Source organism: Bombyx mori, chromosome 11 (assembly GCF_030269925.1).
Source record: "Bombyx mori chromosome 11, ASM3026992v2".
In the NCBI taxonomy this organism is placed as follows: domain Eukaryota; kingdom Metazoa; phylum Arthropoda; class Insecta; order Lepidoptera; family Bombycidae; genus Bombyx; species Bombyx mori.
The window spans coordinates 8,175,583-8,193,951 of NC_085117.1; the positions used below are offsets into that span (position 1 = coordinate 8,175,583).

Here is an 18,369-nt window from a genome sequence, read left to right on the forward strand (position 1 = left end):
CAAATTGCACTCCCTCTCTATTAGATTTGATGATGGTATCTTCTTCTAGTAGTATTGACACTCATGGTCAAATAACCGCTTCATTTTCATACCATGACTTGATTTTCTTATCTCTCCGTGTGCGGGCTCCTAAGCGTAAGTCTGAGTTTCTATTTCTTCGCAGTTACAAAGGCATTAACATGGAGGCATTGAGACGTGATGCAGGCTTAATCGATTGGAGGCCGCTATTCAATAAATTGGATATAGATGGAAAGGTAGCATTTTTCACGGAGTCGATTTTAGAATTATACGACCATCACGCTCCCATCAAGCGTGTCAAAATCAAACATAAGCCAGCGCCTTGGTTATCTCCTGAAATTAAGCAATGGATGGTCTGCCGAGATAAAGCTCGAAAGAGGCTAAAACGTCAACCGTCCGAGCGCAATCTAACATACTATAAACTATTACGTAATCGGTGCAATCGCCTATGTCGAGATGCCAAGAGACGCCATTTCCATGATTCTCTCATAAATCGTAAGTCTTCTGATGTATGGAAATTTTTGAAATCCGTAGGCATAGGAAAAGCATCATCTACGTCCTGCGGCGGTCTCGATTTAAACGCACTCAACAAACATTTTTCTACACCCTCTTTCTCAGTTGATCAGTGTCGTAAATCGAGAACTTTGCAAACGTTACATAATCCCTCCCTTTGCCTAAACATTCTTCCTTTAAGTTTCAGTCAGTATCGACCAATGATGTTCGTAAAGCTATTTTATCTATTTCTTCCCATGCTGTAGGTAGTGACAACTTATGCTCTAAAATGCTTATCCCCATTCTGGATATACTACTTCCTTGTTTAACGAACATAATTAACCATTCCTTACAATCTGGATCCTTTCCTAAATCCTGGAAATCCGCTAATATTATCCCTTTACCTAAAACCAGCAATCCTTCGTCTTTGTCACATTATCGTCCTATCTCCATACTTCCTTTTCTCTCGAAAGTGTTGGAGCACATTGTTCACAAGCAACTACAAAATTTCCTCCTCTCCAATAATATTCTTAGCAACTTTCAATCAGGTTTCCGATCGGGACACAGCACGGTGTCTGCGTTGCTGAAAGTGACAGATGACATTCGATGGGCAATTGAAAACCAATCCCTAACCATTCTTGTACTACTTGACTTCAGTAACGCATTCAACTGCGTGGATCTCGATATCCTGCTCGGTATTCTTCGATCCCATAACATTACTACTTCTGCCCTAAGGTGGTTTGATTCATATCTTCGGGGCCGTTCACAACGCACACGTCAAAATGAATCCTTCTCAGACTGGGTTGCTATTGATGCTGGCGTGCCTCAGGGTGGTGTTCTCTCTCCTCTTCTTTTCTCAGTGTTTATTAACACAGTCACTACTTTGATATCCTCAAATTTTCATCTTTATGCAGATGATTTGCAAATTTACCATCACTGCACACCTAGTGAAATTGATGGAGCAATCAAGGATGTTAATTGTGATTTGGAAAACATTCATGAATGGGCAACGTCTCATGGACTCTTACTCAATGCCAACAAAACACAGGCCATCATAATTGGTAGTAGATATGCTATTCGTGCATTAAATCATTCTGCAATTGGATCTCTCATATTGAATGGCCAACCAATTGTCTTTAGTGAAACTGTTAAAAACCTTGGCGTTACCTTTAACTCTTTCTTAAGCTGGAATGAGCAGGTTAACAATGTTAGCAGCAAAGTTAACTTTGCATTCCATTCACTCAAATGTCTCCAATATTTTTTGCCTTTGGAAACTAAAATTTCTCTTGTCCAAAGTCTCATTTTACCCATTTTGGACTACGCTGATGCTTGCTACTTGGATGCCACTGAGGAGCTTCTCAATAAGCTTGAGCGTTTGCAAAATTTGTGCATCCGTTTTATTTTTGGTCTCAAAAAATATGATCATATTTCTGAATTTCGCAAAAAGCTCAAGTGGCTCCCAGTCCGTTTCCGCAGAAATACTAGAATGTTGTGCTTCCTATTTAATATCCTACATAATCCTAACTACCCACAATATTTACGTGATCGCTTTACCTATGCCCGTCCCTCCATTGCTCCTTGTAGAACACACATAAAAACTCTCCTCAATTGCCCTGTTCATAAAACACATGCTTACGCAAAATCGTTTTCTGTACAAGCAGTTATACTTTGGAATTCCCTCCCTCCAAGCATACGAGCGTGCAAAACCATAGCAGCGTTCAAGAAATCTGTTAAGGAACATTATTTATCCTTACCATCTTAAATAAATTATATATATTTGTATAATGTATTATAATATAAAGTAAGTATATGTGTGTATGTTATATATATGTATGTGTGTGTGTGTATTTGTATGTATATATATTGTTTTGTATCTTGTAATATGTATATATTACTATATGTAATGTTTACTGTATGCACTAGGTTTGTGTTCCTAATTCTTCTTTCCTTTTGCGGGCCTACTGGAAGAGATTTCAGCATGAAATAAGTAGTGCCCTTGTACTCTGTATCCTTATTGACGTGTATTTTCTAACAGCTGTGTGTACAAAATATATTAAATAAATAAATAAATAAATAAATAAAACATTACACACATTGCATACCATGTATTTGACGCACGCACGCATGCATACTATTTATTGTTTTTTTTCGTCGCCCATGGACTTCAGCAATTCTAGGGGCAGAGCCAAGCTGCTGCCTACCGCTAAAAGTCAAACTTTTGTTCTTGGCGTCTGTTGTCAAATTGAGAATAGATTAAATATTGTTTGTCTTTATTAATATTTTTTATAGTGTAGTCTTGGCGAAATTTGTGATTATAGAAGTATAAAATACAATCATTATAGTGTACAAACTTACAATTCCAATTAATTATAGTCGAATTTCGACTACTGCGGGACCTCTAGTTCACATAATTTCGCATATGAATTCGTTCTCGGAATCGATAATTCTTGAACTTTGACAGTAGTAATCTTGACCTCGTCGTTTCGAACCGGGTGCTGGAGGTCGTATCCTGGTGAGGACAAAACACGTTTTATTTGTCACTGACTTTGTAAAGGTGCTTGCTGCAAATTATTGGAAAAACCGTACCATCTCATAATTGTTTTTTATTGGAGTTTATTGGAGTTTACTCCTTTAGAATCGATTTACATATATAGGCCCGGGGTATGAAAATTATGGGGACCAAAATCGTACTAGCATGTCACACGAAATGCGTTATGCGCCTGATTGGCTCCTGATTGCGTGATGCGTGCGCGCGCCAATCAGGAGCCAACGCGCGGCCGCGTTATCGCAGGTGACGCCGGGCTGCTGCGCCGGCAGTCCGCCACAAAGCCTCGTACTGATCGCGCGTTTCTCTCATTATTGTATTTTCATATATTTGTTAGTCGTTTGTTTTGTGTCTCGTTAATTTGTTAATAATCTGTAGTGTATCGTGTTGTCGTAATATAGAACTATTTCTCGTATTGTTTCGTTTAATTTTTTATATCCAGTAAACTCCAGTCGTGCGTCGGAGCGGACACACACACTTTTTTAAAGTCAACTCGTTTGTCCCACGGGGAGTGGCTTCGAGGGATTTTTCAAGATGAACCCGTCATCTTCTATCTATCGTCACACTGCCATTCTTCAGAGCCTAGTTGATCTGGAACCTCTGCGCTCAGTCACAATTCTCAGTGGTAGGCGACTCAGCTATGCCCCCAGTAATGTTGTCGCCCGTGAGCATCAGCGGCCACTTACTTGCCTTCAGGTCGATTGTATGCTCGTCTACCTTCAAAGGTAGTAACATTATATCGACCAATCGTGAACATATGTGGAGGTATCTTCCTGTCTATATGTCCGCGCAATTTATCTGCTGCCACTACGGAACCCAAGGGGGAGCGCGCATAACTTTATATACTACATTTGGATCTTTCTTTGAATGTTCTCCTCTGTCTCTTTTCGCCACCTTTTTGGTAGACATCTATACTATAGCACCAAATTCTGGTATTGGATGGGTACTCCAACTACAGCTCCTTGGAGAAAACGTATCGTTAAAACGATTTCTCATTGCGAACAGAAGGGTGTGACGCCCGTGCGGATTGTGCGTTTTTTTCGGCGAAGCAAACACGCGCTCTGTGTGCTTATTACTCAAATTCGTATGGAGTTGGAACAGCGGCAAACGTAGGGAAGATGTTCGAATTCCATACAAATTTGAGTTAACCTTTACGCGATCGAGAAGTTAAAAAACTCGCACTAGGCACGTTGTGGTTCTGAACTTTGATTTAACATTTAAAAAAAACGGCTGTCGTGTAATTAATATATCGGTCCAAAATACAACCAACCATAAATTCGGGTTTTATGATTGGTCGTAAACCTCTTATATGTTGTTATTATTTTTTTATTCTTAATTTATTTTTTATTAATAAAAATTCAATAAAGCTGTTTAACTTTAGCACAACAGTGGAACGTTGATCGAAATTATAAATTCGATAAAAACATTCGTTCATATGCAATTACATACATACATACATTTCCTTATATACACATTAATGTAATCATAAAAAAAAAGTTCACGGCAGTATGGCCTTTTTCGAAAAACGCTCAAGTTCTTGCCTTGGGCCAAGAACCAACGTACGTCCCTGACTTTCGCTTATAGATCGCGTTCGAGATTTTAATTTATTTTCATATTATATGACTCGTTTTATGATAATGATGTATACATATACATATACATATACATATACATATAGCTTATTGGTGGTAGGCCCTCTTGTGAGTCCGTGCGGGTAGGTACCACCACCCTGCCTATTTCTGCCGTGAAGCAGTAATGCGTTTCGAGTTGAAGGGTGAGGCAGCCGTTGTAACTATACTGAGGCCTTAGAACTTGAGCCCCGTGAGCTCACTTACTAGCCCGGTGACGCTGATATGGCCTCTCTAGACCATCAGCTTAGATAGGAAAAAAACTGAACTCCGCCTAAACGGCTGGACCGATTTGAATGAATTTTTTTGTTTGCGCTTCGATGGCGCTGCAGTCAGTATCTAGGTTATTTATCTATATTGCAACTAAACGGCTGGATCGACTTGAATGAATTTTTGTTTGTGTATGCATTCACGGGACAACGTCTGTCGGGTCCGCTAGTTTTTCTTATAATTTTTAATTAAGGCACTTCAATTCGATATATACGATTAGCATTTTACGGAATAACAACAATTATGATCTCTGTTAATATATTTTGTCAACAGAAGTGGCGATGGACTCCGGTCGAGCGTTCTGTCCCCGCGTCGGATGCGACACGGTGGTGTCCGTCCGGGCCGCCAGTCCCGCACATTGTCCGACGTGCCGGCACGATTTCTGCTCCCAGTGCAACCAGGAGGTAAGACCGAAATAATTGATTTAGATAAATCATTCGAAGATAATTTATTAAAAACAAGCGGCCCGCTCCGGCTCCGCTCGGGTCTTTAACAAAAATTTCAACGATATTTGACGTTGTTTTATTTTTAAAAATAAAAGAACACTTGTTGCGGCATAACTATAATAGTTAAACATATGCTGTCGCGACACTTTTTGTAAATAATATTGTGTTCTATGAAGTCGTAGTACATTATTTTATTCTATCATCAATAATTTTCGCAGGGCACGCGATGTAAAGAATATTTTAGGTAATTTTTTTACACCTTGGGTTACATTATTGGAGTTTTAGTAAGGATCCCTAATTTTTCCAAAAAAGATTATAGCCTATGTCACTCGGGAATAGTGTAGCTTCCAAACAGTGAAAGAATTTTTCAAATCGGCTCTGTAATTTCGGAGCCTATTCAATACAAACAAACAAACTTAATTATAGTTGCACTAGCTTGGAACTTAGCTCGGAGATGCTGTAGTACAAAAAAAGAATCAAATGAACATTCAGACTCTTATTATAATTTACATGAGTAAAAGTAAAAAAAGTACGAAAAGTAAACCAGCTATAAACCAACTATTTATTTAAGTTATATTATAGTATTTATTTATTAGATGACATATCTATAGTATATTTATTGGCATTGAAAATTACTAAACTAGAGACAGTGAAAATATAATTACTAGAGACACACATATAAACAATTCTATAATCAATACATATTTTTTTACCCAAAAACTAAATAAAGATGTAATAAATTTTCTAAACATGTCTAATGTCATTTAATCTAATTCTACATTTGTAAATCTAATTCTGTCTAATTTATCGCACAATCTTATTTTAAGCCGCGAAACCAATACATAAAACGTGCAGTTTAAATATAAAAACTTCACTAGTATTTCATTTAAAGCCATATCTCAGTTTAGGTAAAAAATAAATTTAAATTCCAAACATAGTTAAATTTGCAACACTAATGATATAAAATTAATTATTCAATTTTTAATATATTTAGGTCTCATTTGTATTTCTAAAATACAGGTTAAACTTGTTTCTAATCATAATATCATGTAAAGCAAATTCTACCACTGACCTCTTAGTCCTTAGTTAATTCGTTAGAAAATTTCTATCGGAATTAATTTAAATTCTACATTTATTCATATATCTAAATAAGTTCGTATCAATATATTATACACAATCGGAATTAATTTAAATTCTACATTTATTCATATATCTAAATAAGTTCGTATCAATATATTATACACAATCGGAATTAATTTAAATTCTACATTTATTCATATATCTAAATAAGTTCGTATCAACATATTATACACAATCGGAATTAATTTAAATTCTACATTTATTCATATATCTAAATAAGTTCGTATCAATATATTATACACACACATATGCATGCACAGTTATTTTTGAAAAACATTATTTATTTTACACGCTTTTATTAGCTTGACATATTTTGATATTTTTTTTTTACATTTATCGATCTAATGGTAATTAGTTAAAATAAAATTGCATTGTTCTTGAATTTGGAATCTGTCATTCTCATATGAATATTTACCTAATAAATTTTAATATTTTCGCATCAATCTTTGCTAAATGTTTAATGTGTTTAAAAATTAATGTTCGTTTGACGGACTAGTCACTAACATGATTACTAAGTCACTTAATCACTAAGTTAACTTTTACGCTATCGAGAACGTTAAAAAACTCGCACTAAGCACACTGGTGAGATGACGCAGACGTCATGTGATAATATGGAGTTGCGTTTAGTCGGGTGCAACCGCTTGAATACTTGTTTAAGTATGCCACAAGTGATAGAGATATTGAAAAGTTATCTGTTTTTGATCGAGAAAGAAGTACTGATCAAATTAGTGAAGAAAAGAATCCGAATCATACCCTGTCCGCAAAACAGAAGATTTAATCCTAGGAAAATGAATACCAACCAAGCCGGCAACTCTATGTCGCTTACTTTAAAAGATGACTTAGGACGTGCTGTTTATCACTACATAGTATAAAACAAAGTCGCTTTCTTTGTCCCTATATCTGTCCCTATGTATGCTTAAATCTTTAAAACTACGCAACGGATTTTGATGCGGTCTTTTTAATAAGAGTGATTGAAGGGGAAGGTTTATATGTATAATAACATCCATTAAATAGTGGAGAAATCAATAATAAATTACAGTTTCCGAAGCGAAGCAAGGGTGGGTCGCTAGTAAAATATATACTGGACGTTACTTAGCTTAGATATTACAAAATAAATAAGCAAAAACAAAATAACTTACGTTAGGAACGTAAAAGAAGGTCACATATATTTTTTGTTTACAATTTTTTTTATTTCGCAATTTAGTGAGCAGAATGTCCGATTTTATGCTGAATGTTCCACAGAAGCTGCTCAATTAGTCAGTAAGGTACAACCTGGTATTAGCCAGCCTCAGTGACGGTTTGATAGGGTAGCTATCAAGCAGTTTGGGTTTCTTGAGAAAGTTTATAGGGTTTCTCCAGAGATTCGGTTTTCCAGAGTCGTAGACATACCTAATTAAAACTACTTTTACAGTTATAATCTCGAGCTTTTATTGTCATTATATCATAATATTTCCGACGATTCCAATACTGTACAGTTTTCGCGGTCGCGAACGACTATGATCTTATTTGTCGATAGTAAATTATTGTAACTACCGTCAGTAAAAATACTTTTTCGTTTCATATCACACATTATGCAGATATATGTATAAATATTTTATATTTAAACATATTCATAACTCCATGCTTTGTAAACTAGTATGGTCCTCTCAGCAAGAGAGAAAGATACGGGCAAGAAAAAGGAATCCAACTTTTTTTTTGAGTAAGTGCCTATTTCAACTGGTAATTGGCCATAACCTTTAAATAAATGTTTAAAGGGCAATTAAGATAATTTGGAATTAGCTTCATATTATGAAATGCTTTTAATGTAAAAATTAACTTCTTCTTCTTCGTCGCTTCCTCATTACTGAGGGTCGTGACCACCTTGGTCCAGTTTTTGCACCAGCTTCCTCCAATGTTGTCTGCATTTGGCCTGCTTAATGGCGCCCGGGACGCTGCTATTTGTGGCCTCCTTAATTAAATTACATGATGATAAATGCTTCACGTAACAAAGAAGAAAAAAACGATGGTTTTCCTTGTAACAAAATATATGGTGAGACCAAGTATTAGTATAAGAAAATGACCTTTACTTTGAAAATGTGAAGGAGACGATAATGTGAGGTATTTAATACCTCATAACGTTCTGTAAGTGCTGTCACAAAGCAAGATAACACACGTAAATGAAATAAAATCTTTAATTTTATCGCCCTTTAAAATAGTTATGTAGATATTATTTACTCATTGGAGATTCTGAGGATGCGAAGAATCCTTGGGTTTCTCTATGTATTCTACCGTCTATGGTAAGAGGCTAGTGGTCTAAATTATACTACATATATCTATATATTAATACGTGAAGCAAAAACTTTGTATCCCTTTTTACGAAAATTGCGCGGACGGAAGAGTATGAAATTTTCCACACTTATAGAGAATATAGAGAAGAAGTGCACAATGCTAATCTTTTTTTTAAATAATGCATAAAAGATACTTTATATCAATAAAGAAAACATTACACACGCTACATACCATGTATTTGACGCATACACGCATGCATACTATTTAATGTCAAACTTTTGTTCTTGACGTCTGTTATCAAATTGAGAATAGATTAAATATTGTTTGTCTTTGTTAAGATTTTTTATAGTATAGTCTTGGCGAAATTTGTGATTATAGAAGTATAAAATACAATCATAATAGTGTACAAACTTATAATTCCAATTAATTATAGTCGAATTTCGACTACTGCGGGACCTCTAGTTACCATTACTTCGCTCGTAACCTTATTAGAGTTTTTACGTTTACGAGAGTTTAACAGTTATATCTGAAGCTACTCACTTCTAATACAGTGGCTTTTCAGTGGTATTTTTTCTTCTTTTGTTAAAGCACTGTATATGCCTGCAACTAACGCAGTTATCTCTTTAAGGAGTTTAAGGAGGAGTTCCTTAGACTATTTCTTCTTACTCTATTCCTGAACCTAAAAAGCAGATTTTATAGTATTGAAGTTTGTCAGCCAAGTTGTCAGTCTATTGATTTTAATAGCTTCGTTGGTGGAGTGGCTAGTGACTCTGACTACTGTACTCAGTACTACGTCTCGATTTCTGTCAAAAATATAGGATGTAATTACGCTATAAAATTGAGACTTTGTCCTAGTGCCTCAAACTGAATGGCGGCTTTCACGTTTTGATGTCCGTGAAGTTTTAACCAATTCAAACTGGGTGAGTCGTAAAGACGTCCACCTATCTAGTGCAGAAATAAAAACGGTAAATGTCCCACTCTTGAATCCCACGATTCGTCTGCGCTACGCACTAAAAACCTCATCATAGATATACAAACATATATGTAGGATTTACATAATATAAAAAAACACCCGCCTCTAATTATATTATTTAAGTTTATTTAATTCGCCAATTAAAAACGATAGTTGAGTACGTTGATCCGTTTTATTTGGAAAGTCACACTCCTATCGCTGCCCTCAAAATAATTCTGAGTTTCAATCATTACGATGTAGATACTAATCAAATTATTGTCTTACCAACAATTCAATCAGTTTAGCTAATTGAAAATTCACATTCGTTACTTCATTCGCAAAAAGATAAAACCACAACAGACAAAGGATGTAACTTATTATACTCGTTTAGCGAAATCAAATATTATACGTGTACACTATAGTTATATATATGTATATTTATGTATAACATAGGAAGGATAATGTAAACATTTACATACCTACTTCTGAATCGTGGATCACGTTATGTGAACGTGAACACAGAAATATGTAGAGTGGGGAAAATTATAGCTGCATTGTAAATGTTTTTCTTTTGTACAAATTTTGGGTATAGCGTTTTATTATTAAAATTAAATAAATATATCAAATCTGAGATGACTTATGGACAAGTGCATGAACATACAACTGACTTATTAACAAAGGAAAGTACATTCAAATTTTTAATTTTTCGGCTTCAGTTGTACGAGCGTCTGTCATTCACAATATAACCTAAAGATAGCTCACTGAAGGCTCACCAACTTTATGTTTTCTCAGAGTTCTCATGTGCAGATGTCATATATGAGGTCAGAGCACGATAGTATAAACAGAGAAATTCATTCCTAAATATGTTATTAAGGTAAAAGCACTAATGCTCGACATTGAACTAAAAGATGACACTTTAATAAAAAAAAATTTCTAATAAGGAAACTAAACATTTAAATAACATTGCTATTGATGTTAAAGACACCTAGTACCATCTATGATACATTCTCAAAAGCTTGCGTACAGTGTTAGAAGCAAATTTCAAAATGGCATCATTTGACAACAAACAAAGTGAGCAGGTTGACGTTTTGCGCGTAATTCTTAGCGTTTTCCTTAAGCCATCTGACTTTTAACAGGTATGATTTTGTCTTATATTTATAATTATTGGCTACTGTTGGTTTCGATATTATAAATGTATGAAATTATTGATTTATTAGGACCATTTCCTTGTTATTTTAGTTTGTTTTTGTACAAATTTTAAGTGGTGTTTACTATTAGTACCAAAAATGAATCAAAACCTAAAAGATGACACGTGTGTCTTCTACTAGGGTTACATCGAACTGAATTTGTTAGCTTAATTTTCTTCAAATTCAGCCTTTATGTTGTAAAACAAAAGTTTCAATCTGAGTTTCGTTCATTTTACACGAGCCTAACTAAACGAAGACAGTGTCAACTATTAGGGTATACTAGATGTCAACTATTAGTATCAATTAATTTCAGCTTAAGTTTCGAGCACGATGCCGCCAGTAAAGGGTCAGATGTTTCAATACTCTGAAGCCAATATTGAAGAAGCCATAAAAGAATTACTGGTGGCCCTGAGGTCTTTCCAGTTTCACAAGGACAGAAGGGGCGGGATTTGCTAGCAGCTACCAGAGCGCCTCCAAGGGAGACCTAACAACTCAAGAGTAGCTGCTTCGCGAATTAATCTACTACCGGATCGGGATCGCGACCCGCTGAGAAGATCCGGCGAGAAACTCAACGGGCTGATGCTTAGGTCAGGTTGCACGTCGAACTCTTTGCCGAGTTCGACAAGTACGATTACCGGGATCTCTTCTCCTAGTGTTAAAGCGGAAGGCGTCTAATGCAAGGGTTATTGGATCTGATGGATCCGTAAGGAGGTGTCTAGGGCGACGACGGTGACTGGCTCCTGCGAGGTCAGGATTCGGGGAGTAGTCAGCGGCGGCAACGATAAGGCGATTACCATGACGCATTGCCTTATCGAAGTAACATTCCGACGCAGACTTCATGTATTTTCTGATCGGTTCGAGGTCCAAGTCGTCGTGTAAGTCGACGTTCCTCACGAAACACGGGGCTCCGATTGCTAACCTGCAAAAACGAGATTGTAGAGATTGGAGGGTGTCTATGTGTGTGCGGGCCGCGTGAGCAAACACCACACTCGCGTAAGTCATGACCGGCTTTATGTAAGCTTTGTAAAGTGTCACCTTGTTCCGAAGGGACATTATACTCCGCTTACAAATCATGGGGTAGAGTCTGTCGAGAATAAAAGCGGCACGGTCGCGGACAGATTTTATATGTGGGTGGAATGTCATGGATGCATCCAGGGTGATTCCCAAGTACTTGACCTTCCTGGTCCAGGGTATGAGGAGGGGCGTTCCGACAGCTACTGCGGCAAAGAAATTTGGAGTTCCACGAGTAACTTTATTAAATAAAGTCAAGGGAAAGACACCTATTATGCGTAAAATGGGAAGAAGTTGTTATTTAACCGAAGATATAGAAAAAATACTCGTAACATGGCTAAAAGCTATGGTCAAACAAGGGTTTCCAATAGGAAAAGATAATTTACAAGATAGCGTTAAGAAAATAGTTGATGATTTGAAGATTGATTATAATTGTTTATAATAAAACTGAAGGCATTCTACTTTTTTTTCTGTTATTTTAGATGTATGTATGTATGGAATTGTCTTTGGGTCCGATCTAAGCCTCTTGAATGTTTAACCTTTTCACATAAAACGCTACAACACGCAAGGCTTAAAGAAACTAGCGCCAGAAGTCCACAATTGACGTTGCAGGAATGTGCTGGATTCGGGCAGCCGAGGACTGGTCATTGTGGTAAATCCTGGACAAGGCATATTTCGGTAGGTCATATAGCATATGATGAGTCCAGCGTACATCCCACCTTGAGACCACAACATCTATAATATGGTGTATATTGCGACTCTTCAAAATTAAATAAACTATTTATTTATAAAACTACAATATAAAGCTCGTGATGTTCTTCAAAAATTCATTAAAGTACTCTGCAATCCATAGCAAATAAAATATTCACAAACCTTAGATGTTATAACTCAGCATGTCAGCAGCTTAGAATGAAACAGGGCCTTTTGAATATTTGAATAGGTATGCTGCTTAATCCTGCTCTTTGTTATACACCTATTTACTTCAAGAAATTTATTTATAGTAAAGCAAATTATGTATTACAGTTTGTATATCAAACTTTACTTACTTTGCTTTCCGCAAAATTTTATATTACATATTTTCCCTATTCATTGAAACCATTCAAACGCTACCTATTTTACACTGATGTTGACGTCAGCAACCTTCAGTGAGAGGTCTAAAGCCGAGATATTGATTAATTGCGTCAAAGAATTTAAATAATAATATTATTATTATTTTGCATTTATATTATTGTATGTGCCATCACTGTGGTCCTCCGGTGTGAATTTTCTAAAAGCATTTCACCGTTCATCCGACCTAAAGCAATAAATTACTTAATCTCACTTAAGTGAATCATATTCATTTGTTAAAGTATTTGCACTACCGCCATATTCAAGCAACCAAGTATTTGAATAATACTAGAGGTCCCGCAGTAGTCGAAATTCGACTATAATTAATTGGAATTGTAAGTTTGTACACTATTATGATTGTATTTTATACTTCTATAATCACAAATTACGCCATGACTACACTATAAAAAATATTAATAAAGACAAAGAATATTTAATTTAATCTATTCTCAATTTGATAACAGACGTCAAGAACAAAAGTTTGACAATAAATAGTATGCATGCGTGTGTGCGTCAAATACATGGTATGTAGTGTGCGTAATATTTTCTTTATTGATTTAAAGTATCTTTTATGCATTATTTTAAAAAAATATTAGCATTGTGCACTTCTTCTCTGTATTCTCTATAAGTGTGGAAAATTTCATACTACTCCGTCCGCGCAATTTTCGTAAAAAGGGATACAAAGTTTTTGCTTCACGTATTAATATATAGTGTGGGCGACTCACATGTATTCACCCACAATAGATATTTCAATTCTCGGAGTTTTCACACTGCAATATTCTTATCAGCAAAGAGGTCATTTATGTAGACAACCGATTTAGCCAATATCAAAGCCATCAATAAAATTGTGTACGCTATAACGATCTGGCTAGTTTTAAGATCTGAAATTTACACATATCAAGAATATAGAGACTGCTTTGATGGTCAAAAGGCTAAAATTAAACGGTAAAATCTTAATCTAAAGGTTTATTTTAGTGTTCAATTTGAATGAATACATTCGACGTTTTGCTTCTAATGACAATCGTTTGGAAACTCGTTTCGATATAAATTGAGGTAATGTCGTTATAAAGTATTTTGTATAAAGTATTTCGCGAATTTCTCGTTACCGTACCATAATGGTTTTATAATATTATAAATTCTAGATAAACCCTACCTACAGTCTTTTTGTTTTGCAATTTTTACATTTGTTTGATATTAATATAGAGAGTTCTGGATGGTCAAGAGAAATTCTTTCGACTTCTTTGCCTGAACACCGCTATCAATCTTGATGTATAGTATAATTGAAAACTATATCAAGACAGCGCTGTCCATTGTCTTTTAAAAGATAAGACACGGTGTGGTACGGTAGATAAATAATATAGCAATACATAATTAATTAGTGACAACCATAAAATAATAGTGAATTTTTAAATTTTAACTGGTATGTACCAACATCCTACTTATGTTGGCCCCAAAAGTCCATGTCTCAAGGTGCGTAGCGGCCGGTTACAGTTAAGTCCCTCGTCGTGTTCTGGTCTTTCTTTACTTCTCTCGATCTTACACGGTCTATCGACAGCCCTAACCTCTAATACATACACCAACTAGAACACGCAAGCAATATTAATTTAAAAGATTTCATCTTGGCTGTGACTAGAAGTTTGAGGATTTTAAAATGGTGCTATACGGAAAGGTCGCAAAGCAATTGTGCGTTACGTTTCGACGTAGTCAATTTGTCTACCTTCAATCTTTTTAGTTTATTGCATTAGTAGGACAGACAATAAACTCATAGACATCACACAACGCGACATCATAGCGCAAGTGAAAGCCGCTGTCATCCTTTAGAGAAGTGTACATCTTAAGACCGAAATGCACGAATTCTGTGCTGCAGAAATAACTGAGTTATTGGTAGTACTTCTACCAGTAATAGACATGTGTAAGTAATGCGGAGTGATATCAATATCACTCTACGATGTAATGCAACATCACACATTACGCGAAGGAAACAAACATCACACTATCACCCAACATGTTTCTTTCTTTGTCGTGTAATGTTGCTTAATACACGAACGGAACATTCCGGTGCATTCGTATGTAGCGATGCACCGGTGTTCGAATCCCGCAGGCGGGTACCAATTTTTCTAATGAAATACGTACTTAACAAATGTTCACGATTGACTTCCACGATGAAGGAATAACATCGTGCAATAAAAATCAAACCCGCAAAATTATAATTTGCGTAATTACTGGTGGTAGGACCTCTTGTGAGTCCGCGCGGGTAGGTACCACCGCCCCGCCTATTTCTGCCGTGAAGCAGTAATGCGTTTCGGTTTGAAGGGTGGGACAGCCGTTGTGACTATACTGAGACCTTAGAACTTATATCTCAAGGTGTGTGGCGCATTTACGTTGTTGATGTCTATGGGCTCCAGTAACCACTTAACACCAGGTGGGCTGTGAGGTCGTCCACACATCAAAGCAATAAAAAAAAAAGTACTAGGCCGCCCCTAGAGAAAAGAGGAAGAGGTTTGCATACTTCAGCTTAATAATTAAAAGTACTTTTGCGGTTTAATCCCGCGTCTGTTTTTCTAGAATAATACAATATTAAAATAACGACGAATCATTTTATCGTTGGTGACCACGAAAACTAAAGCATACGAAACGTCAAAAATAATACATTAAATGAAAATAAAAAAATCTTACCTTACCCTGTAAAAATAATTTTATATCTACGACTCGTGAATACCAAAGAAACTACTGTAAAAGATGTTCCATTAACTGCTTCGTAACAGAATAACTAATAACCGGTTTATATATGTTTATATAGAAGCTTACAATACTTCAAAAAACGGCACTTGAACAAGATGTACCAAAAAAAAATAGCGCGCGATTTCGCAACACAACCGCGCATCGTGTTAGTTCATAGGGTCAAGATACGGCCTAGTTTCATTGAGGCGCCCTGAAAAAAGGCGAAGGAACGCTTTCATATTCAAAATAGGTCTCACATTGTGTAAGTTTTCAAAAAGTATTTAGAAATTCACGCAATTTACTGATTTTACGCCAACCCGTCGAGACTCTTTTGTGGTGGTTATTTAACTTTAACAACGTTTCTTAACGTGAAATAAGTCTGGTTTCGCGTTCATCGTAGCGTGCTAAATTTAATTTTGTACATTATTCTCGAGTAATTAAGTGATTTCAGTGAATTTGTTGTTCATTATTTCAAAAGGCAGTTTCCTTGATTGTTTTTGGTCGTTGTTCGTTCACGCTCCGTTATACTGTAACTAAAGAACAGAATGCATTGTAATTTTAAAACAGAAATTATATTTTATAAATATTACAGCGACAGTCTTTTATTATTGAAGCTTTGAGCTGTCTACTTGATTGTTTTTGGTCAGTTCGCAGACACAGTGTCGACGGACTAGACCACGATGCCCACTTGAACGTATCTTCAAGCTATGTTCTATTTGCGTTGTCCCTCCTCATTACAACGCTATATAGACTGACATATTTACCACCTTTTCAGTACTTAACCAAAGATAACTCTCGTTTCCAGGCATCCATAACGTTGGATCCCTCGTAAGAATTTATTTATTAAAACCCGCCCCTCCGGTCCCAATTCCCAGTTTAATCTTCGCCGTTTCCACTCCTCTTTATTTTAACTTAGAACCCTTTTCTATTTAAATGCCTTTGCTTTTTTAATAAAACATGAAATAAAGTAGACGGCCTGATGGTATTTCTGATGTTATTCAAGAAATTGTTGGATTATTAGGTACAAAGGTGGATTGCAGAGGAATACTTATTATTATTTTAAACCCTTGATTTCGTGGAGGACTGTTTTTTTTATTTTTTTTATTGCTTAGATGGGTGGACAAGCTCACAGCCCACCTGGTCTTAAGTGGTTACTGGAGCCCATAGACATCTACAACGTAAATGTTTTTTTTTTTTTTTTTTTTATTGCTTAGCTGTGTGGACGAGCTCACAGCCCACCTGATGTTAAGTGGTTACTGGAGCCCATAGACATCTACAACGTAAATGCGCCACACACCTTGAGATATAGTTCTAAGGTCTCAGTATAGTCACAACGGCTGCCCCACCCTTCAAACCGAAACACATTACTGCTTCACGGCAGAAATAGGCAGGGTGGTGGTACCTACCCACACCGACTCAAAAGAGGTTCTACCACCGGTAAAACTGTGACCTCATTCTTCGTATAGATGTTTTTTTATTATAAATTTATCTCATTCAATTTATTTAATTTATTAATACGTGAAGCAAAAACTTTGTATCCCTTTTAATGAAAATTGCGCGGACGGAGGAGTATGAAATTTTTCACACTTATACAGAATATAGAGAAGTGCACAATGCTATTTTTTTTTAAATAATGCATAAAAGATACATTAAATCAATAAAGAAAACATTACACACACTACATACCATGTATTTGATGCACACACGCATGCATACTATTTATTGTCAAACTTTTGTTCTTGACGTCTGTGGTCAAATTGAGAATAGATTAAATATTTTGTTTGTCTTTATTAATATTTTTTTATAGTGTAGCCTTGGCGAAATTTGTGATTATAGAAGTATAAATTACAATCATAATACAAACTTACAATTACAATTAATTATAGTCGAATTTCGACCACTCGCAGTGGTCACCTCTAGTTTCATTTATTTGGACAATTGCAAAAAAACATATTGCCCCTAATGCGTGACTTCATGGTTTTGAATTTTGTATTCAATTGCGTTTAGTTTATACATAAAATAACAATCGATAATCGACTTCTAAATCCTTTCTAATCCGGTTTTCGTCCTGGTAATATCACAGTCGCGGCCTTGGTGAATATCATTGATTACCTCAGACTCGTCATGGAGAATGGGAAACTGACGGCGCTCGTAAATATAAGATTTCATCTAATGTATTTTGAGTACCGTTCTTTACATACTGCTTGTGATAGATTCTTAGTTAGAACCTGACAATCCTTAACGATTAAACATACATGTGTATGTATCTCATCACATGGCTCAAAGAACGCTTTGGTCACCGCTGTCGTATGGAACATATTCCCTTAGTTGACAAAATCATTTAAAGCTAAATATTTGTCTAATTGCTTACGCGTTTCTCATCACTCTTTGGTCGATTAACCATCCAGATGTTTCGATACAACGCATAACCAAGCTGTCGCCAGAAGCGCACGCCAAAGTCATAAAACCGAGATACCACTCAGCCAGACACTAGGACGACTTTAGAAGTCGAGACAAGCTTAACTACCATACACCATTTATGAATATAAAATACAGAACATTCTCGAACAGAACTCATCGACAC

General features: G+C 36.0%; 1 protein-coding gene across 2 annotated transcripts in view; it reads left to right on the top strand.

Annotated features, from left to right (window-relative positions):
- LOC101743046 (uncharacterized) overlaps window positions 1–18,369 on the top strand; it is a 157,818-nt gene that overhangs the window by 126,126 nt on the left and 13,323 nt on the right. For both annotated transcript variants that reach the window (XM_012694982.4, XM_062671079.1), the window contains one exon: window positions 5,227–5,357. In XM_012694982.4, coding sequence (XP_012550436.1) covers window positions 5,227–5,357 — 131 coding nt within the window. The remainder of the gene's footprint in view (window positions 1–5,226; window positions 5,358–18,369) is intronic.